Below are 22,770 nucleotides of genomic sequence, written 5' to 3'. Positions count from 1 at the left end.
AATGAAGCTGCTGGGATGACCCAAGAAAAACCTGTGAGGCCCGGAGTGTCCCTCCCTTGCCTTGTGCTCTTGCTCCTGTGGCATGTGGACATCATTGTCGTTTTTGTTTCATTGGGTTTTTTTTTGTATCTGTCTCTACAGCAGACCACAGAAACGGCTGAGGACGAGGATGACCAGCCTCTCAGCCTGGCCTGGCCTTCCAACCCCCGCAAGCAAGTCACATTCCTAATTGTTCTCCCCATAGTGTTTCCTCTCTGGGTTACCTTACCTGATGTCCGCAAGCCTGTAAGTAAAGCATTTTTTAGTTGATTCCTTGTTAAAAGCATGGTATATAATAGTCTGCTTCTATTTGTCTTAAAAGGAAAAAGGGGTGATGTATATACATGTTTATATATGCCTGAAATTTCTCTGCTACACAATAATAGTGACTGCCTGGGTTATTGAATCTACATAACAAAGATCTCCAAAACTTAGTGGTGTGAAACAGCCACCATTTTATTCTCCTAGATCCTGTGGACCAGGAATTTGAATAGGGTACATTGGGCTTCTCCTCATATTTCATGATGGCAGAAAGTGGAAATCTGAAAACATCGCTTCTAAAAGCATTTGGAATAGTATACTATGGTAGTAACATCCATTGTAATTTAGGATAAGTCTTAAGATTCCCGTGATGATCTCACTTTCCTCACTTGAAAAAGACAGAAGAAAATCCCTGTCCCATGAGCCTAGCCTATAAATAATCCAACCTGGTGGAGAACCACATCTTGTCAAGTTCAGGACAAGGAAGGACCCCCTCGTGTAAAGACTCCATCATTAGAGGTTTCCTAGTAAAGGATGCACGTAACAGACACGGCTCACTTAAAGCAATATTTAGGTTTCTTTCCTCAAGATGCAATAGCAGAGCATCTGCAAAGGCCTGGCGTCCTGGAAGCTATACAGCCAAATAGCTGAAATGTAATTAGTTTCTCCTTGACTCACATCACATGACATTTCTGAGATGTGCATGTTCACATGTGCTTGCTCACTCATTCTCTCTCTCTCTCTATTTCCATTGGCCTGTTTATCCTAATACTTTTGCTCAACCCAGGGAGGGAAATCAGGGACACGGACGCTGTTTTCTAAATCCCCACAGCAGGCCTAGCGTGGTGCAGCCCAGAGTAGAGGGGGCTGATTGACTGATACGAGGATGTCAGCACACACTGCTGCAGCAATCAGGAAAATGTGCAGGCATGGGGGGAACGTGCCAATAACCCAAGGCCCTGGGCTTTCAGGGTTGGCGGGGGACTCCTAGAGAAAGAGCAGACAAAGTGCTTGTCCTCTCCGTGATCTGAGCAAGAAGGACAAGGAAGTTGTTCAAGAAGATCAAAGCTCTCAACCAGCAATTCCTTGACAACAACCAAAACCACTATGGCAGTAGTTACTGGATCATGACAACTGTGCTAGATAATGCTGCAATTCCCAGGGTTGCAAAGCAAGAAAACGCAGCTGTATGTGACAGTGTCTTCTGCAGTACCGTTGACTGGACAGGAAAAAGCATACCCTAAGAGGCAGCGCATGCAGCCTGGGCTAGGTTAGCCAGTGGAGCTTTTGCTCATTGCATCTCCAAGTGCCATCCCTGGGATGAACTGTACCTTTCCTGTCTTTTTATCTGTGCTGTCCCAAGCAGAAATGAGACTCTCAGTTGGAACATTTAATTGTTTTTAGATTTTCTCAGCAAATATTTGTTGAGCACCCATTATATGCCAAGTATCAGGCTTGTGCCCTAAAAGGGATATAAAGACACAGAAATCATAATTCCGATCTTAAGGACCTCTAAACTTAGTACAGGAAACAAAGCATGCCCACATACAACTACAGAGCAAGACTGCATGGCTGCATTAGTGAGAGGAACTGGACTCGAACCCGAGTCTCCTGATTCCAGAGCATTCTCATTCTACCACATTGACTGTGGTGGTTTTTCACATACAACTCATGAGCTGTGCAACCTTCGGAAAGTCACATCTCAACTCTGGACCTCATTTTTTCTCCTCTGTAAAGTACAGGGTGGACGCTCTCTAGATCCCCTGGCAGCCATGACATTCTGTGATTAAGGAAAGCGTAAAGAGACAACCATCAATACAATATTGCAAATTTAATAAGGTGACAGTACAACCCAGTTTGCCCAGGATAGTCCCAGTCTACTCTGAAAGCATACTCATTTGGAAGATAAATTATATGGTTCTCCTTTACATATATGAACTGCCAAATGAAAGAAAGCATGCCAGTTGATACAAAAGCCAGTAAGTGCCTTCTTGATCATGCCTAGCTGAGAAGAGTTTCATTAGGTTTATATCAGTTATCTTTTGCTGTGTAACACACCACCCCAAAACTTAGTGGCTTAAAACAGTAAGCATTTTTTAAAGCCCATAAGTCTATATGAATTGGCAATTTGGGCTGGGCTTAGCCAGACAGTTCTGCTGCTCACATATACAGGTGGGACTGGTTGGCATAGGGAAACAGCTCATCTCTGCTCTACACAGTTTCTTATCCTTAAGCAGTCCAGCCTGAGCTCACTCACAACGAGCAAGTTCCAAGAGCAGCAAGAATGAAAGCCATAAAACCCTGTTGAGATGTGGTTTGGAATCCTCACACTGTCACTTCTACCGCATTCTATTGGTCAACGCAAGGCATAAAGGCAGCCCAGATTCAAAGGGTGGGGAAATAGACCTCATCTCTTGATGGGAGAAACTACCAAGTGTTATGGCCATGTTTGCAATCAACCACAATCCTCATGGACTGCCACAGGGGCCGCTTGAAAAATTGTCCAGTCAGAGGGGAGAACAAGGGAAAAAATTATTAATGAATAGGCATTTGCTACACCTCAGGGCCTTGCAGCTCTGCCTCCCCAGTAGTGTCTGAATTACCCATGGGGATGAACATCCCACACCTTGACAACAATTACAAAGAAAACATGACTTTAAAAACGTATACATCTAGTTTCAGAGTAAACAGCACTCCCACTTGTTTTTATTTCCACTTCATTTATATGCAAATTATATGACAGTGTTTGTTGAATTATGCACACTTCCAGCTCAGATCATTAGCGTGGGCTTCATTTTTATAGTTTTCTTAAATTAATGGCTTTGTTTTGAAAGTAAAAAAACTAAAATGTAAACCTTAATGAGGAATATGTCTTTCATGAAAATTGAAAATAATAAAAGAAATAAACACTCCCAAAATTGTATTCTCTCATCACCTACAATGGGTGTTCTTACAAATCAGGAATGCATCTAATGAGATATGAAAACATGACCCTTCAGAGCTAAGAAGTTACCTGAGAATCCAACTGGGTTTTTGCAATTTCTAGTATACATTGATTCATTCACCACATAGATTTATTATGTCTACTATATATCAAGCACAGTCCTAACAAGGATGAAGTGATCACTAAACCCAGAGAGGTTTAGTGACTGGTGCAAGCACACCCATTGAGTAAGAGAAAAAGCCAAGACTCTAAGCCAGGTCTCTGCAGTCACTTTCACCTCCCTGCGTTTCAGTTTCCTCATCTCTTAAAAACCAAAATGAGAATAATATTATCAAATGACAACTGCCATTATTATCAGAGCACTTACTGTGTGCCAGGCACTTTGCTAGATACTTTATGTGCATGAAATCCTCAGAATAACTAGATATTGCTATTCCGCTATTTTACAGATGAAAAAATTGACGCTTAGAGAGGTTAAATAATTTGTCTCAGGCACATCACTGGTAATTGGTGAGCAGAGATTTCAGTACCGGTCCTCTTAATCCAGAGACCACACTTTTAATCTTTAATAGGATTGTTTTGGAGAGCTTTGTTAAATATGTATGCTTCAGAGTCTTGCACAGAGTAGATGCTCAGTGAATATTTGTTGAGTTTAAATCAGTAAGGATATGGCCAATTTGGGCTGCGAATTAATGTCCAGCAACGTTTCTCAAGCCAAGAAAATATCACTCTGATGTACTGAAAGCTTCTAATGAGAACATTAGCTGTCAATTATACAAGTCAACCATTACATTTGGAACAAAACGGTTGGCACATGGACACAATTTGCTTTTTTGCTAATTAGTAACAAGGCCACTCCCAGCAGATGTCAGGATGAGCTACTATTACTAACCATAAATTGACAAGTCAGACCTTGGCCTCAAGGGCTGTTTTCTTCCTTCCACTGAAACTGGTAACCAAATAACTGCCCAGGTGCTACTGGGCAGTAATGTCTAGAATGAGACGATGGAGTCCAAATAAAGGGACTAGTTCCAAATAAGTGAAAGAAAAGGAATTATTTAGGCTGTGAGACTAGAAATGATAAGGTAGTTTGACAGTTGGGAAATACTTAACTGAGCTACTGAGGCATGAAGGGTTGATGCTTCCAAAGCAGGAACAACAGGGGAGGTTGGGTGCGGCAGATGGCCATACAGCTGGAATGGTAGTCTATATTTTCCTGATGCTCTTTACATTTTCTGGCATTCAGAGCATAGGCTAGTATTATGATGATGATCATTATTATGTGTCTAGAGCTGGGTATATTTTGAGTGTTATTGGCCCTGTTTTTCTTTTGGAAAGAGTTAGTATAGCCTAGATGTTAGGAACACAAGCTGTACAGTCAGACAGACCTAGATTTGAATTTTATGTCTAGCTCGAGATCTGGGTACAGAGTAGGTGCCCAGCTCTTATCTACCCCTAGTTCATGATAAAGTCCTGAAAAGTTACAAAGAAAAATGATTTGTACCTTTTTTTTTCAATGAGCCCCTAATACAACACTAGACCAAGATACGTTTAGATGCTCATTCATTACTACTTGGCTTCTTGATTAAGAATCATAAGCACCAAATTTTGATTTAGAGAAATTTTCACTAATACTGATTTGAACTTAGTTACTTTAAGTCCTTAGTCTGATTCTTTACCTTCTACCTTTTCCCTGGGAATGTTCCATGGTTCAGGGATGATATTTTTCAGATGACAGATACGTTCAAATGATTTAATTCTGAGTTTGTGACATTATATCAATGAACAGACATGCAAAGGTACAAAAATTAAAACAATAGCTACATGCTTAGTAAATAAGCTAACCTGGGAAGGGAGCATTCTGTGAAATGAGACTCTCCCAGGATATCCAATACATATACCATTCCATAGAATATGGAGGTGGTGCTCCGTCGTCCTCCAGGATGCTCAGAATCAAGTTCACTGGTAGCTGTCAATCATATGTGTGGCCCCACAAGTAGGGCCCTTCTCTTCCCTGTGACAGCATGGCCATAGGAGATGAAACCCTCAGCACACTTAGGATCCTGAAACAGTGACTTATGACCAGAGGAAACAGGATAGGGACTGCATGTAATCAGCTAAATGCTTTGCTGGGAAAACTTGATTTTTTAGCTCTCGCAATTCCAAGACTCAGGGAATCTGGTCTCCAGAATCCAACAGAGCTCCCAGCTTTAAAGGAATTTGCTTTCAAAAGTGAATGTCTCAACCTCCACTTTGAAAAATTGATTACTTTTTTTCCCTATAACCCATTAAAGTGTTCAGATCCCCAGAAGGGGTCTGAGCCTTTGGCCAAAATATTTTCCTTCTAAGAAAGGGGAGGGGTAGGGGGAAGCATTTGAGGATAAGGATGTGTCTACTCAGTGTGGCCTGCTGCCTCCCCCAATTTAATCAAGCCCACTGGTCTAACAAATGGCCAAAAGAAAAGCTAACAAATGACCAAAAGAAAAGCAGCAATCATTAAAAGAGAGAAATGGTTATTGTGAAATTTAACAGAGCTGTGTGAATGATAACAAAATCATATATTGAAAGCTTAAAATTAGTAAAGAGAACATAAGCCTCGTTTGGGGCGATAGAGACTGTGTTCCTCTTATGGATGGTCAGGTTATCATGTACAAGTTTATCTTTCCCTTTTAATGAAGTTCTCAGAAGCTAGGGCAAACAGCGTTCTGTGTGACTGCCCCAGGTCAGCCCTTCAGACAACTGAGATAGCTTTCATCCTAGTCAACTCCAGGATTCATTTCTCTGGACAAAATTGGATGGCACTATCAAAGCAAAAAATGAGATTGTTTCTCAAAGTGGAAAAGCTTTGAAATAAAAACTGTTTGGCAATGATAGGTGAGAGGCCCTCTGAGAACATTCTGCTATCTGAGCATGTTTTAAAGGACACCAATTTTGCAAAATGGGCCTCAACAGAACACCACCAACAGTAGTGCAAGCCTGGATTTCCCTATAGTGAGGTCAGGTAAGAAACACTGCATTTTGAGTGTCCAATTCCAACCGATCGAAGGAAATGTTCAAAGTGCTCATACTGTAAACCTGAGATTGCACAAAGTCCAGTGGTAGAGGCAGAGTTGGACATAATATGGTTAGGGGTGGAGAACAGACAGAACACATCCCCATGAGCATCTACTCTGCTACCCCCATGGAGAGCAACATGGTGGGACATCTCTGCCTTGGTCTACTCCTGTCTCCATGTGTGGTTCAAACATCTGGGACTGGCCATCACCAGGCGTCCATGGACACTGTGGTGATGGCTTCCTGAGTGTGGCTTTTCCTGATAATTCATGGGACTGTAAGATGAGCCAATCTATTTTTGAACCTATTGATTCTTCCTGTTTCTTGTAAAATGTAATTAATCCCATACGTTTTCTGGCATGTGGGTTATTATGATACATGAGTGCAAGCAATAGAAACTGATTCTGATGAACTTGAGCAGAAGAGAGAAAAGGAAGCAGGAGACGGAGGGAGGATATGGAGTAGTTAATAGGTTGAAGGCAAAGCTGAGAAACCAGGCCTCAAAAAGGGTGAGAGTAGAGGGCAATTGGTCATCCAGCCACAGCGGCAAGAATAGACATTCTCTTTAAGAGAGTTCCATCTCAGGCACTAGCTTTGCAATGATTTGGCCCCAACTAATTTCACATCTCCAAGAGAGACTCTTCCTATCCCGGCCTGACCAGGGGTGGGTAGGGCCTCCTGATTGCCCATCCTACCAAGTCTGCAAGCTGCAATGGTGGCTTTAGCTTTGTACTATGAAATCCACCTGAGTTGATAGCACTGACACTCTCGCCTCTTCTTTTTTCTCTTTCAGTCAGCAAGGAAGTTTTTTCCCATCACGTTCTTCGGCGCCATCACCTGGATTGCAATATTCTCTTACTTAATGGTCTGGTGGGCACACCAGGTAAGACTTTGATAACGACACCATCTGCCTGGTTTTTCTTTTGTTTGCCAAGTGGTTAATCAATGTGTTTGCTTTCTGAGACTGTCACAACAGTATTGCATCTGACAAGACAACGTAGATATCCCAGGACTAAAGGAATTTCCTCCTCTTAACTTTCCCTTGTCTCCTGGGATTACCCTGTAGCATGGAATCAAATGGGCATAGCCCCAGACAGGCGTGTGTGGAGAAGGCAGGCCAGCCTAGTGGCCTCCCACCCTCCACAGCCTGAGGCCAGGCCAGCTCAGGCCTGGAAGCAATGTCAAGGTTTTGTCTGACTCAGTGGCATTTACTTCCTCTTGGGCAGCCACTCACCTTCTCACCAGCCATTTAAATTGACTCTTAGGAAAAGATCTGGAGACAAAATGTTCTCTTCTCGAGCCTCAGTTTATAAAAATGATGATGTATTTCACTTTCACCACTTTTAGCTCACTACAAGTATAATACCCATCACAAGAACAAACTCTCAGGAATTGTTTGTTGTAACACATGAATAAAAGAATGAGACGCGAAGGTTTTACGTTCTCAGAAATAATAGTGGTAACCGTTATTGATTGAATGTGTACTGTGTGCCATTCATATCCCTTATTTGCAAATCATATATATCTGATAAAGCACGGTATGCAGGATATATAAAAAGCTCTTAAAGCTAAAGAATAGGCAAGCATCCTAACTTTTAAGATGCACAAAAGATTTCAATAGATATTTCACCGAAGAAAATATGAAAATGGCAAGTAAACACAAGAAAAGTTCCCCAACATCATTATTCATTAGAGAAGTGCAAATCAAAACCACAGTGAGATACTCCTTCTCACTCACTAGGATGTATATAATAAAAAAGACAGACAAAAAACAAGAGCTGGAAAGGATGTGTAGAAATTGGAACCCTTTCTTTTGCTGATAAGACTATAAAATAGTGCAGCCACCTTGGAAAACAGTTTGGCAATTCCACAAGATGTTAAACATAGAGATACTTTATGATCCAGTGATTCTACTCTTGGTATATACCCAAGAAAAATGAAAATATCCACACATAAATTTGTACACACATGTTCATAGCAGCACTATTCATAATTGCCAAAAAGTGGAAACACCCCAAATGTCCATCAACTGATGAATGGATAAATAATATGTGGTCTATTCATATGATGGCATACCATTCCACAATAAAAAGAAATGAAGTACTGATGCATGCTACAATGTTCAAGAACCTCTAAATTTTGTGCTAACTGAAAAGAGCCAGCCACCAAAGATCACATGTTACCACAAATGATTGCATTTGTATGAAATATAAAAAATAGGCAAATCTGTAGAGACAGAAAGTAGGTTAATGGTTCCCTTGGTTTGGGGAGGTGGAAGAGAAATGGGGAGAGACTGCTAATGGGTATGGAGTTTCTTCTTGGGAATAAAAAAGAACATATGGCATCACTAACAAAACCCACTGGAAATGTTGGCTGATATACCCAGCATTATTCCTACAAGATATTTTATATTATTCCTATCATAGTTATTTTACTGATGTTTGACTTTTCTTTTCCTGGATATTTCCCAAAATCACTGGCCCCCTGAAGAAGTTCTGTTTGCCCCAAAGTCATTATTTTCCACATTCATTAAGAGGCATTTGCTACCAATACCTGGCAAAGATTATTGCAGAATGAGCTGCTTCTCAGCCTCTAGATCTCCAGGCTAAAAGGACTGTTTTCCGTTTATAATGTATAATGGCTCTTCCTAATAATCATTTTTCCTCTTTCATGTACTGATAATGAAAAAAGTGTGTGTTTATTTTTTCACTTGCTGGAATATGTTGTTTTCTAGACACTTCTCGTTAGCCATCCTAGAAAACATGGTTGTTCTACGGGCTTCCATCTTTTTCTTTTCTTTCTTGTGGTTATCTTAATTCCACAATCTTGTTTCCTTTTCATTCTCCTTCAGAAAAACACAAACACAATGTCTGGAACAATAACAATTACCAAAAGGCCGAGAAATATAAAGTGAATGAAAAGAAGCCTTCCTTTCCAATAATGGATCAGAAGTTTCTCTTTCTTTCCTCCCATAGAAGTGCTTTTCTCTTTCAAAACATCCAGACAGCTGATCAAAATAGCAGATTCTGTTCTAAGAAGTCTAGCTCTAATTCTATTGTTTGTATCTTTGAACTATAAAAGCTACAAAGATAACAAGTACACCATTTAGCGCTCAACTATTTTGGTATCCACAGTTTTACCAACAATAAATGCCATTTGATACAATTATCTGGCTACTGTTTGACCAAAAAAAAATATCCTTCACATGAAATGTTTTATGCACATTGTTATTTTTTTAATTGTTTTTGAATCATGAATACTTACCTTAGTAAATTTCTGGGTTATAAAACCCTGTGGTTAAAATCTATACTGCATCTAGTATGAAGAGTTCATTCTAAAAGTCATGTAGGACCGTATGTCTCATTGAGCCAATATGATGTTTTTGCAGATCCTCCTTAAACCAAGGCAGGGAAATGCATCACAGAATATTAGGAGCAGCACTGGATTTGGATTCTGAGTGGTCCCATCATTTACTTCTATAAGGAAATTCCCCCTGAGAGACTACTGATGTCCTTCCTATCTCTAAACTTCTCTGATGCTCCCCAGTGTCATGAGGGATGCCATCCCATCCGTGTACCCATCACCTTGCCTCTGATTCGCCAGAAGTTACCTTTGGTGAAATATACTCAAAATGAGCTTATGTACAGTAGTTCTCTTTCAATGAAAGTGTTTCTAGAGCCACACAGATTCATCAGGGGTTGGATGTACAATGAAAATTCTTCATTATTCATATGATTTCCTATGCTTGTGGCCTGACCCCACTGAACCAGCCTCTGTCCCTGCTGCCAGAGCCCTGCACTCTTGTAAGTGGCAGAGAGAAGGGAGTAGTGTCTGAGTTATGGAACATTTCCTTTATGCCTGACACGGTGCTATTTGCTTTATAAGCATCATCACATATAATCATCACAGCTCTAAGGGTGGATATTATTGTCCCCATTTCACAGATGAGAAAAACTGAGCCTCAGGGATGTTGGCTACCTTGCAGTAGGAGTGGCAGGCTAGGATTTGCACCTAGGTTTTTCTGTACCCCAAGCCACTCTTAACCACACCACCATACCGCCCCTCTTTAATTTTTGCATTTTCCTGTCCATAGTGGCATTCAAACTCTAAATATAAATGGTTTTTGAAACTGTCACTGCTTTAGAACTCCCTCTAAGAATTTAAATTATTAAGAATGTAGTAAATAAATTGGAACTTATTAAGGGTGACAATCATTTAATCAGCTTCTTCACAGCCTTTGAAAATGTTTCACTCCCAATCTAACAAAAAAAGGTCAGTCATCAAGGAGAATATTTTGCTGAAATAGGGTATTCCTGTGCAAAACTTTTATTTAACTCTTTTTTGGGAGAATCAGTGAAAACATGCTAGTGAAATCACCTAAGTATGCAGATTGATTTGTTTATTCAGCAAATAGGTACTGAGAGCCTCCTACATACCAGCCTATATAATAGGAAGACCATAGTGATTAAGGTGACGATCCTGCTCACATGGAGCTTACTTTCTAATGGGGAGCATTGAACCTGCACCAGGAGGACCCCGCAAACTGGTTCAGCTCACCATGCTCCAGGGCAGGCATGACCAGGAAAACAAAAAAACTTCCCAGCTATGCTTTTAAGCTAATGGGATCTAAGCTATCATGTCTAAATTAAAAAAATAATAAATCAAAAATATATTTTAAAAGCAGGGGTGGGATTTATAAAGGAGCTTATTCTATTCCATAAAAACCTTTATCCTTACATGCTACTTTAGTTCTTTAAATTTTTTCCAAAAATGGTGGCCATCATCATGTAGGCTTTTAGAAACCGAATTGAAAGCATTATCTGAAAGATTTTCAGTTCACCAGCTCCACAAAGTATATAAAGCTTTTAAAAGTCCCAAAAAGAAAAGCAAGTTGCTCAAGAGAATGGAGGAACTTCCATCTGAGACTAGACCAACTGTCCATGATAGAATTCATCAGTCTTAAAAGCAAAGAGCAAAGGAAAATATTATAACTGTCCCCCTTGCTTTTCGTTAATAATGTACTATTTACTAAGGACTTTTCCACAAATCATCACTTAGTCCTCACAACCACCTTGAAGGTAGGTATGATCATCCCCACTTGATGGATAAAAAGTGAGGATCAAATACTTTGTACGATTGGCTCAGTCAGCAATAGGTCAAGTACTTAATGAATGCCAGAGCCAGACCTTGGAACGAGGTCCTCTGATTCCCTAACTGATGGTTTCTTCACAGCTGCCTTGCTGGTTTACAGTTCCGAATTACCAAACCCAAAACTACCCAAAATTAAGTTTCCTATGGAAATGGTAGTTTTAAGTTTTTAAGAGTAGATTACAGACACTACGCGATGTTAAGGGAAAATGGGGGTGCTGGGTGTAACTCCTTAACTTTAATAGTAAATCCAAGAGCAAATCTGACACAAGACTTGGTGCCATTGTCAGGCACTGGCCCCTGGAGCCACTTTTGTAACTAATTTTCAGCTTCCTCTGCCCAGAGTAAACACCATATAGAGGCTGTCCTCTAGCCCTCTGTAGAGGGCTTTTTTGAGATTATCTGCTTAATCCTTATGTGAACATTCCCAAACTCGTGGGTCTGAATATCACTAAAATATAAACTCCTCTATGGCAATGATTGTAGCTTATTCCTCTATATCCTCTCAGCCCTCAGCAACATGCAGAATAGGAACTTATTAAAAGGGTGTTGCATTGAAATGTTTGTGGTTTTGATGGCTTTGTGACTACAAACACTCATATGTTTGTCTCTGTCATCACTTTTAGGTTGGAGAGACAATTGGCATTAGTGAGGAGATTATGGGTCTGACCATCCTGGCTGCTGGGACCTCCATCCCTGATCTTATCACCAGTGTCATAGTGGCCCGGAAGGGCCTTGGGGATATGGCTGTATCTAGCTCTGTTGGAAGCAACATTTTTGACATCACCGTAGGGTGAGTAGACATAATTCTATAAAGATGCACACCAGCTCCATCACTGTCTTTATCTTCTTAGAAACTGTGAAGACATAACCTGTATCTCTGAGCCCAAAACTAACCAATATTAACTGAAAGTAAATACCAGTAGTATCATTCAGTTTCACCAACTCTATTTTTCATTTTCTGAGAACTTAATTAAGAAAGAGTTATCCCTAGACAGGCAGAAACACATACCTGCCTACAGAGTGGATGTTGCAGGAAATACTTTAAGAGAATTTCACTTATATAATGGCATTGGCTACATATTGTGAATATTCAATATTCAGGCATGACTGAGATGCTCTGGTCGTTTCACTTTATTTTTTTCCATATTCTAATTCTAATTAAAAAGTCCCCACCAGCCTCAGGTGAGATTTGGATTGTAAAGCAGATTGGAACAAACACAGGCCCAGGAAAAAATCCCATCTCCTTCCTTGGAAAAATGCTGTCATCTTTTGCTGATAAAGATATTCCAGGTTTTTTGAAAGTCAGGAGATCTGTTCTTACAGTGAAGCAAACTGGAGGTCTCAATATGAATAATCTCTAAAGTGGATCAGATTGGGGAGGAGAGCTGTTAACTTCTGTCATTTCATTTAACTTGTCCAAAGTAAAATTAGTCTGATAAATAACCTTGAATGGCAGCCCCTGAGAAAGTGAAACGTGGGATGTTATCCTGTATTCCCAGAACAACTGGGCTCTTGACACTTGAATTTGGAAACTCACTAACATGGACCTACTCTCTCATTGAACACCTTGAATATTGTTCTCTCTCATATCTTTCCATTACCTAATATATATGATATTTGCTTCATTTAGTATCTACCATGTGCATTGTACATACACATTTTTATCAATTTAAAATACACAAAGAGGGCCGGCCGAGTGGCTCAGTTGGTTAAGAGCTCGCTCAAGAGTTTGAGCTCTGAGCAACAACGGTTCGAGTCCAGCCCGAGCTGAGCAGCCACTGAGCTGCCAACAGGTAGCAGGATGGCTCAGCTTAAATATATATATATATATATATATATATATATATATATATATATACAAAGATCCATGAGATATTTTATCATCTCCATTTTTCAGATAAGGCAACTGAAGGGCACAGAGTTCATAGAACTAGTAAATCAGATGGCTGGGATTTGAACAGAATCTGTTCTCTCAACTATAGCACTATCTGTGCATAAAACCCTACACTGACCTTCCACTATCTCAACCACCTTAAAGTTCCAAAGGTGCCTTTTCCTACCATTCTTTCTTTCTTTACTGCCCCCTGTCACTCAAGGGCTCTCCCTGCCTGAAAAACTCCAACTTATCCTTCCAATGTCAACTAAAATATGGGCTTCTCTGATTCTCTTGGGCCTGACCTTGGGAGCTTTTGCTCCTGTATACTTTCTGCACATTGTACTTTTGTCATGGTCATGTACATCAGTCTGCCTGCTAAACTGTGAACTCCCCAAGAGCAAGATTTCACCAAAAACTAATACATTGCCTAATGTATGGTAGTGGCTTGACAAATGTTTGTAGGATGGATGGATGAATGGGCGGATGGATGGATGGATGGATGGATGGATGGATGGATGGATGGATGGATAGATGAATGGAAGGATGGATGGATGGATTGATGGCTGGATGCCTTAAAAGGTGTACATTTTAAAGGAAAGGTATCCCTAACATAAACAGTGTTTCTCAGTTCCACTGCCTACACATTTAGAGTAGTTTTCTTGGTCAATCTCTTATAAAAAGGAAAATAAAATGTTACATAGTATAAAAGAAAATCCTACAAATTGGGAAAAATTACAAATTGTTCTAAGCCATATTTGTCATGTTTTTGAAAGATAAATATTCTAGGGAATTCCAAGATGTTTTTTATTGATTGTTCCTAAATTGTATATTTAGTAACAAATGAAAGTTTAAAGAAAAGTCATCCCTAATTCTACTACCCAAGAACAACATCTAGCTTTTGTATGTTCTATTCCAAATATTTTACAAAGTTTTTAGGGAATATCAGTTTTGTTCTCTTGGAGGGCTTTTTATTTTTCCATTTTAAAGGCACTTATGCCTGTCACAGAGTAGGCATCTATTAGTAAATTAGTAAATCAACCATTTTTCTAAGCTTCCTCATAGCTCTCATAATTAATATTTTATGGCTTCAAAATATTCCACCCTGTTGCTTCTCAGCTTAACCATTATCCTTTAGTAAGACCTTTTAATTTTTTCCAATTCTCTGCTATTATGGGTGTTTCTATGAACACTTTTATGCAGAAAAACTTTTTAGTTATATTAATTAGGATAAATTCCTTCAAGAAATATTAATGAATTAAAGTTTAGGAGCATTTTAATGACTATCGATGTATGTTTTTCAAAAAAGTCTTTCCAAAGAGTTTATACCAATTTATGAAATTGTTGGCAATATATTGAGTATTAATGTTTCTTCATAGTCTTGCCTGCATTTTTTTTTGCTTGTAAGGTTAATACATACTCATGGTAAAGGACTTAGACAATACATATAAAGCATAAATAAAAATTATTGATAATCCACCACCCTTTTTAATTCATATATGTTTCACATTATTGAAATTACATTGCTATTTTTATATGTATCCTTCATTTTAAATATACAATTATATCATGAGTATTTGCCTGCGTCTTCATAAGCTTATGATTTTTAATAACTACAAAACATTATGTAAACTTAATAGTTGACTATTTAACAAGTTCTCAATTATTAGAGATTAGGGTATCCCCAAATTTTCACAACTCAAAATAACAAATTATCATTTTTCTGAATAAAATTATATCTGCATTTCAAATTATTCATTATGCTTGATACTAACAATAGAACTGATAGGTCAAAAGGTATGAAAAATATCATCTTTCCCCCAAAGGGTTTTTAACTGTTCATAGTGCCATTAACTACAGTTCATCAGAGAGAGAGAGAAAGAGAGAGTGAGTGTGTGTGTGTGTGTGTGTGTGTGTGTGTGTGTGTGTGTGTGTGGCTTAATAAGAGATGGGAAGTGTGGGAAAAGAGTTCCCCAGGATATGTCCCTAGCAGAGGTTTTCATTTTTGTATCATCACCACCAGGCACTACCCTCCCCTTTCCTGACTTTCCATCGCTGACTGCAGGATGCCAAGGCTGCCCCCTCCTACGGAGAGCTGGATTCACACCTTATTCCCTGAGCTGGTCCTATGGAACCTCTCCCCTCCCGATATACCCACTGAAATAAGCGCCTCTCAGACAGGCTTTAGTGGTCAAAGGGCCTGTACTGATCACCATGAGGCTGTCCTATCAATAACTTCAGCTTGGCCCAGGTTAACACATGCACCTGGATGGGGATGTGCATGCACCAGGCCTTGGGATTTCAAAGATGCATAACGTGTGGGCTCTACCTTCACATGCACTCTCCTCAGCAGAGGAGACAGATGTGTAAACTCACTGCCCCCTTCACCTCATTATTTCTCTCAAGCTCTATGCTTTTCCTTGGGAGAACTTTGTGTCTCAAAATGGCACCTCCACTTTCACACCACTGAGGCTAGGCCACAACTGAATCTCCCTTAGCCATTTGCTAGGGAGATGGCTCAGCCATCGGGGTGGTTGAGTCTGTTTCCCTAAACAACATGCCATCTACTCAATGGGTGGAACTGGGCTGCACCCCAGCCAGCCACTTGGGGATGCACAAGCCACTGAGTCGTGCATTGTCAGCTGTGTTCCTCTCCCACAGGGTCCCAGCCCACTCTCATGGTGCATGGGGCAGTCAGCTTTTTTGAGGTCTTTCAGAATGGCCACTCTGGGTCAGAAACAAAAGATGTTGTCATATTTTTAAAGTCAAATGCAAAGGGAGAGGAGAACAAGTATAAAAACACCTAATGAAGTTTTTTAAAATCACATCATAAATGTAACATACTGTCTTTCTCAAACCTTCCAGAAAGACCATTTTGTAGTGAAAAGGTTGTCCATCTTTTTGAAAATAAACTTCAGACAACTATATTGAATCATCATTTAGTTTTCACTTGGTTTTAGGTTGTTAAGTCATTGTTATTCTCTCTCTCCATTTTGAAAAATAATTTGCCATTTTCACTGCTGACTTCTATACTTTTTCTCCATTTGTCTTCTCCTCCCACCCTGCACAAACCCTCCAGTTCACCTCTTTAGGGCTGAGGGTGACATTTTAATCTCACCTAGGAAAGAAACAAAAAGTTATTTCAAATCAAATTCAGAAGTCACCTGTAGCAGTCACGTCTTGGACCTCATTCAACTGTAGAACAAATTCTCTTTATTCTCCCTCATTCAGTGAAGAAATAGGTAAAGGTGTTTGAAGTTCACCTGACTTGCTTATGCGATTTCCTGAGTCAGCCATGCCTGAGTCATAGCGAGCCTAAGAAGACACCCTCTTCTGACTATAGATCCCAAGAAGCTAATGTTGCATCGTCTGCCTTCTCCAACACGTCTGCCTGCTCCCTTGCTGACCCCTGCTTCTCTCCCTCACAGGCTCCCACTGCCGTGGCTCCTGTTCACCATCATTCACAGATTCCAGCCAGTGGCCGTCAGCAGCAATGGCCTCTTCTGCGCCATCGTCCTCCTCTTCATCATGCTGCTCTTCGTCATCCTCTCCATTGCCCTTTGTAAATGGCGGATGAACAAAGTGCTGGGCTTCATCATGTTCGGCCTCTACTTTGTGTTCCTGGTGGTCAGCGTCCTCCTAGAAGACAGAATCCTTGTGTGCCCAGTCTCTATCTAGCAAGAGAAGCCATATCTTGAACCAACAGCCTGGATGGTCCCTCCCCTCCCCAGGTTCTGGGCTCCTTGACCTCTCGAGAAGAGGCAGCTGGCATGCAACCCCTGGTCCCTCCTTGGCAGACGTGAGGAGGGACGGACTCACACCGGACTGGCTCACGCCACAGGCTGCTTTCACCCTTGCCTATGGAAACGTCTTCATGCAAGAGACAGAGAACTGCCCGTTTGAGGCTTCTCTCCACTCACCACTGACAGGTACTCCTCGCTGGTCGGAGGTACATTCATTGTGATGATGCAAACAATGACAGAGGCTGTGTATATACATATAAAATACACACTTTATAAGTAGATGCACCTGAACACACCCGCCTGTTCCTGTACTTTTCCTCTCCTTCCATGCCTATAGAATAATACATACCTGTATACAAACACAAAGAAACATTTTATATATATATATGTAATTATATATATATATAAAAATACAAATGCATCTTTTCAGGGATAGCTTTAGTATATTTATAGTACCTATTTGAAGAGGAGCATCAACTTTCAGCCTGAGCTTTACCTCTTAAGTGCAAGAGATGAACTAAGGGAATCATTGTTGTGACCTTCAGCCTACCTTGTACTTACTGGGATCCTGCCTGCTAAGGTGGATGTTTTAGAAGAAATGGTTTCAGGAGGGAGGGCCAGGTGGAGAGGGTCTACAGGGGACCTGAGTTGAGCCCTCCAAAATATCCCTTAAGCCAAACAAGGAAGACTCTCTGCCCACCCCCACTGTGGTACACTGACAAAACCCCACAGGGTTACTTAGGACAGACAGAGGGAAACTCCACACAGGGTAGATACCAGTTTTGGGGCAGCGGGAAGGTGACCAGGGTTAGGTCTTGGGGGATTTTCTAATATGTAATTATACTGCCTCAGCATGCAAGTAGAAACTATGACTGCAAACCAAATTAGCGCTCTTCTAGGACAGCAAGACTATTTAAATTGGCCCTACATTGTTCCAATGCATGTCCCATTATCATCAAAAGAAAGGGGGCAAGTTTAGCTGTGATTGCCATGTAGACGTATATTGATGCTAAGGGCTCACATATAATCAAAATGCCGCCAAAAGAGCCCAGATGTGTAATAAGAAATACCATCTAGTAGGGCGCTTAGTGAGACTTGCCACCCAACGGGAATGTAAGGTCATGGTTCTTTAATGCATCTTCCAGTGTGGTCATAAAGGGCTTCAGTGTCTGACACAATCGTTATTCTTTAAATAGAACTAAATTGACTCTGATCAATACTGCTTGGGTTGAGGCAGCTTAGACATATTTGGAAAGGCATTTGCACACTAAGAAGGTTTCTGAGTCCTATGTCTAGTGGTGTCAGGACCAGGATTTGGTTAAAGCCCATGCAACATCCGAGTCTCTCCTGCCACCGGGACCCCATCTGGGACTCATCCTCAAGAGGACACTGAGGACAATACTCAACAGCTTCTTTTCACTGGCTCCAAGCCAGTCACTCCAAGGTTTTGATTTCCTGAGTTTGCTCAGCACTCATGGGATATTTTCATTTCATTCATTCCGTGACCCCAGGTTCCCTTTGACCCCTTGTATGGTTTCACCGGTCTATGTCAATAGAAAATAAAACCAGCAAGGGGGGAAAAAAACAGGCAAACTAAACTGATGAAAAAAAAAATATGTCGTTTTTCATTTCTCTAAGTTGTGCTTTCTCTAAAATCAGTTGTAAAAGTCAGTAGAAGATGGCTCATTGTTCAGCACTCATCCTGCATCTAAGTTGGCACACACCACACATGGGAAACTATCCCCTGTGTGTTCTTGTCTCCAGTCTGTTGTGTCACTGATGCTGCTGTGATGTTGTTGTCAGCATGTGCCTTTTACATAGGGAGACGGGATGTAGAGCTCACAGGTGAGAAAAGAGGAAGGGAGACCTGACAGCCCCAGAGCAACCTCAGTATTCCTCCCACAAAACCTCCGCTCACTCCACAGCGCCTGGCAGTAATAGGCAGCACCCATCATTGCTCCTCACTCACAAGCAAAAACCACTTCTAAGTGGAGGCCCACTAGGAAAACAAGAAATCAAGGTGGCTGCCACCCAGGATGCTAGCTTTTAAGCCATTCCAACATTGCAAAGTCTGGTTTTCGGTTGTTTGAGAGAACTCTGTGATTCGTTCATCAAGGGCAGAATTTTGTATGGAGGCAAGAATTTGCTCCTTAGAGTGAAAGAGAACGAGTAAGTGAACTTTTAGTTACAAACTCTGGTTGTTTTCCCTGTGCATGACTTGGAGGGGAGCACAGTTGGTTCTTGTGTGAATATGTATGATTGACTGGTTTGTTCTTTGAAAGAAGGCGTGAATAGGTGCCTTTGACTCAACTGTAGATAGACGGTAAAACCAGGCAGGATGAGGGAGGTCCCAGGGCAGCCCTGCTCTTATGCCAGCACTTCCTGATGCTCCCCCTGCCTGCTCACTTCTTCCCATTAATTCCCAGCAAAGACTCACCCAAGCAGCCAAGGAGCATTTTACTTGCCGGGGAGCTCCATTTCATAGGGAGCGCGTGATCATTAATGAAAATTTGTTTTCCAGAAGACAATATCTCAAAGCCCCATTCCCACCTCAGTGATGTCCACTGACCATGACGTGTAACTGCAGTGTGCCCTCATTGGCTGGGACACAGGCACCTTCTCCCGCCACTGCTTGCCCTTGCTTTCCCCTCATGATGTGTCTGGGAGGTTATGTGTCAGGGTAGGCTAAATCCAGAGAAAAATGTATGGGATGCAACCGTAGATCTTTAAAAGCATTGAAATCGTGAACATAAGAAAGAACTTTACACATCATGGTTCCCTGAGTAGGTCATCTCTAATGCCTTTTCTGCGTGACTGTGTATATACATATATAAATATATATCTTTATACCAGATCTATATATGCGTACACAGTATCACATCATCACCCTCTAACCCAATCGCATTCAGGATTCAAAAGCAGGAAGCATCAAGGTTGCCATAGTGAAGGAAAAGGAGAGTCACGCACACCAACCACCAAAGGGAACATTTCTTCCTGATCTCCCAGGGTTTGTTCTGTGCACATTTGTACCCACTCCATATATTTTCCCACCCCAAGAATATAGATTTACAGCCTTACAGAAATAGCCAGCCATATCCCAATTGTTGACGTAGAGGCAAAAAGTACACAACAGAAAAGTACAGGGGGAAAAATTAAACTGCAGACACTCTCTTCGCTTCCCTGGAGCAGGGTATAAAATAATATCAAAAATTCAAGAGCCAAGTTCGTACTGCTCAATCGAAAATAAATGAGCTGCATCCAAATGGTTCCATTTACTGTCCACAGCGAACTGAGCAGGTCTTGCTTGCTGTCACCTCCTCTGTCACCCTCGGCAGCCTCAGGACAGGAGAGCAACTTGGCTCAAACTGAAAGTGCCGGAACAGAACCTTCTAAATTGCACGCTGAATGCCCACGCATGTCCAGCTGCTCTCTGAACCTGACTAGCTCCTGAAGAGCTGAAGCTGGAGATGAGATGGTGGTTTGCAGCCTCCCAGGCTGTAAGCTGAGCCAGGCAGTGACAGCTCAGGAAAGCACAGTACATGTGCAGGGACTAAAGGGTAGAATTATTTATCAATTTGGAAGATGCAGCAGAATATCCTAAAGCCTTTTCAGAAAATTATAAAAAGAGGCCAGGACTGTTTCATATTTGGGGGAAATGCTTTATAAGGCTTCAAACAGGTGTCACCTGACAAGGGCCATTATAATTTACTTTCTAGGGAAGACACAAATCAGGTGCTTTGGAGCCCTTTCAGCAAAACACAGCTGCCTCGCTGATGAGACATTTGATAATATTAATGTACATCCATCCCTGGGCTGGAAGAGAGTTGGCAGACTCCCCACCATTGCTCGTGGCTCTTAAACTGTCCCCTCTGGAACAGGGAGATAGGAGATGATCTATTAAGGAGCCATACCACCTTAAGAGAAAGCTCATCAAGGAAATTACAACAAATAGAGCTGCTGGCCAAATAGACAGTTGGGAAAGCTGGGACTTCTGCTAAAACGCTCTGCTAAAATTACTGGGTTGGAATATCTGACATGGGTCTGATAACCTATCTGAGTCCAAGCATTTCAGAAAACTTTAGTATGATTTCTTCCCTACATCTATCAACATACAAGTGCATGCACATGTACACACACACACACACACACACACACAAGATTATGAGGATGCCAAGCATCCTTGCACCTAGACAGATTGTTACTCCAATAAGTAGGTGGCCATATTATAAGAGGCAGCTCTGTTCCAATAGAAATAAAAGGAAAATATTCTCAGGGCAGTTTCTAGAGAAGTCAGCTGTCGCCTGAATTGCTTCATTCTTGCTAAGTCACATCTTACGTGACCACCTGGCTTAATATTTTTAAAAGACACATCCTCAACTTCTATAATGCCCTCAGCAATATTGTCTTCAATTAGTAGGTAAGGGGTTGTCATTAAGGGAGCGTTTATGGGAGTAGGGAGGAATACGGAAAGGAAGGAGAAATTAATGTACTTTCACTAGGATTCCCAAGAAATCAAGTATCACATTGCTATAGATCCCTATGTAGTTTAAAATAATTGTAAATTTCAGGCTTTTTTTTTTTAACCAATTACAAGAGCCTATGTAGAGCCCCAGATTTAAAAATGTCCCCTTCTCAAGAAGGCCTTGGAAAAGATAGATAAAGGGCTCCTGGTCCACTGTTTAACTTGAGCTCCTTACCTTTATAACTTTGCATTTCTTTTTTAATCTCCCAGCTTCATAGTCTTTGAGATGTATAGCAGACAAGAAAAGCAATAAAGGGCACATTCACAGCCAGCTAAACTCCATTACTTATCATCGCACCATCACAATATTTTTTTTCACTTCACTGAGAGCTTTGAAACTGCATGGGCTGTGGCATGAATTGAGGCATCTGTAGAAATCATAGACACACTCGTGTTTGCTATGGAAGTAACACATGTTTTCCACCTAGACCCACCCCACCCCCCAGCACCCAATACTGCATGCTCTGCCGTGTTACATGCCTTCCTACACACAGGGGATCAGCCTTGCTCAGAACCACCTGAATTCCACAGTGGTCTTTAATCTGACTCGTGACAATTTTCTTTAAAAAGAGCAAGAAAGGGGCCGGCCGAGTGGCTCAGTTGCTTAAGAGCTCACTCAAGAGTGCGAGCTCTGAGCAACAGCAGTTCGAGTCCCGGCCTGAGCTGAGCTGCCACTGAGCTGCCCACAGGTGGCAGGATGGCTCAGCTAAAAAAAAATAAAAATAAAAATAAAAATAAAGAGCAAGAAAGAGCTACACAGGACAAACCAATCCACAAGTCAGCCAGATTTTTTAGAGACAGAAAGGACCCTGGAATTCTGACTAGATAGATAACTGTGTTCAAATGTGTGAGAGAATGTGTAACATCGAATTATCTAAATCAAAGCACTTTCGCTAAATGATGAACAGACCAGAAAACCGTAAATAATTACTTGAAAACAGATAAATACCTAAGTCTGAAAGAGGGTCACGGCATTTGCAGGGAGTTTGCTAAAGGTTTAATTTAATTCCATTAAGAGAGTTTGTCCAACCTATCACCCTCATCCAAAGGACAGCCCTTTTATGGGTGAGAAGTCCTAGCATAGATGTTTCTGGTGTAACACAGTTCCATCAACTATTAACATTAACAACCATCCACGTCAGAAAAGTCTCCATCCAAGTGAACCCAAGCCTATCAAGTTGAT

General features: G+C 41.1%; 1 protein-coding gene across 1 annotated transcript in view; it reads left to right on the top strand.

Annotated features, from left to right (window-relative positions):
* The window catches only part of LOC109377288 (sodium/potassium/calcium exchanger 2), a 93,585-nt gene extending 71,752 nt beyond the window's left edge, over positions 1 to 21,833 (top strand). The window contains exons 6-9 of the mRNA XM_019633614.1: positions 142 to 285; positions 7,092 to 7,181; positions 12,073 to 12,239; positions 16,751 to 21,833. Of these exons, the coding sequence (XP_019489159.1) occupies positions 142 to 285; positions 7,092 to 7,181; positions 12,073 to 12,239; positions 16,751 to 17,000 (651 nt within the window). The 3' untranslated portion in view covers positions 17,001 to 21,833. The remainder of the gene's footprint in view (positions 1 to 141; positions 286 to 7,091; positions 7,182 to 12,072; positions 12,240 to 16,750) is intronic.
* Positions 21,834 to 22,770: the final 937 nt, after the last annotated feature.

The sequence above is a fragment of the Hipposideros armiger genome, unplaced genomic scaffold (genome assembly GCF_001890085.2).
Source record: "Hipposideros armiger isolate ML-2016 unplaced genomic scaffold, ASM189008v1 scaffold_1357, whole genome shotgun sequence".
Classification (NCBI taxonomy): Eukaryota; Metazoa; Chordata; class Mammalia; order Chiroptera; family Hipposideridae; genus Hipposideros; species Hipposideros armiger.
Note: the sequence above shows the minus strand (reverse complement) of the source record. Positions and strands in the feature narration are given on the sequence as shown.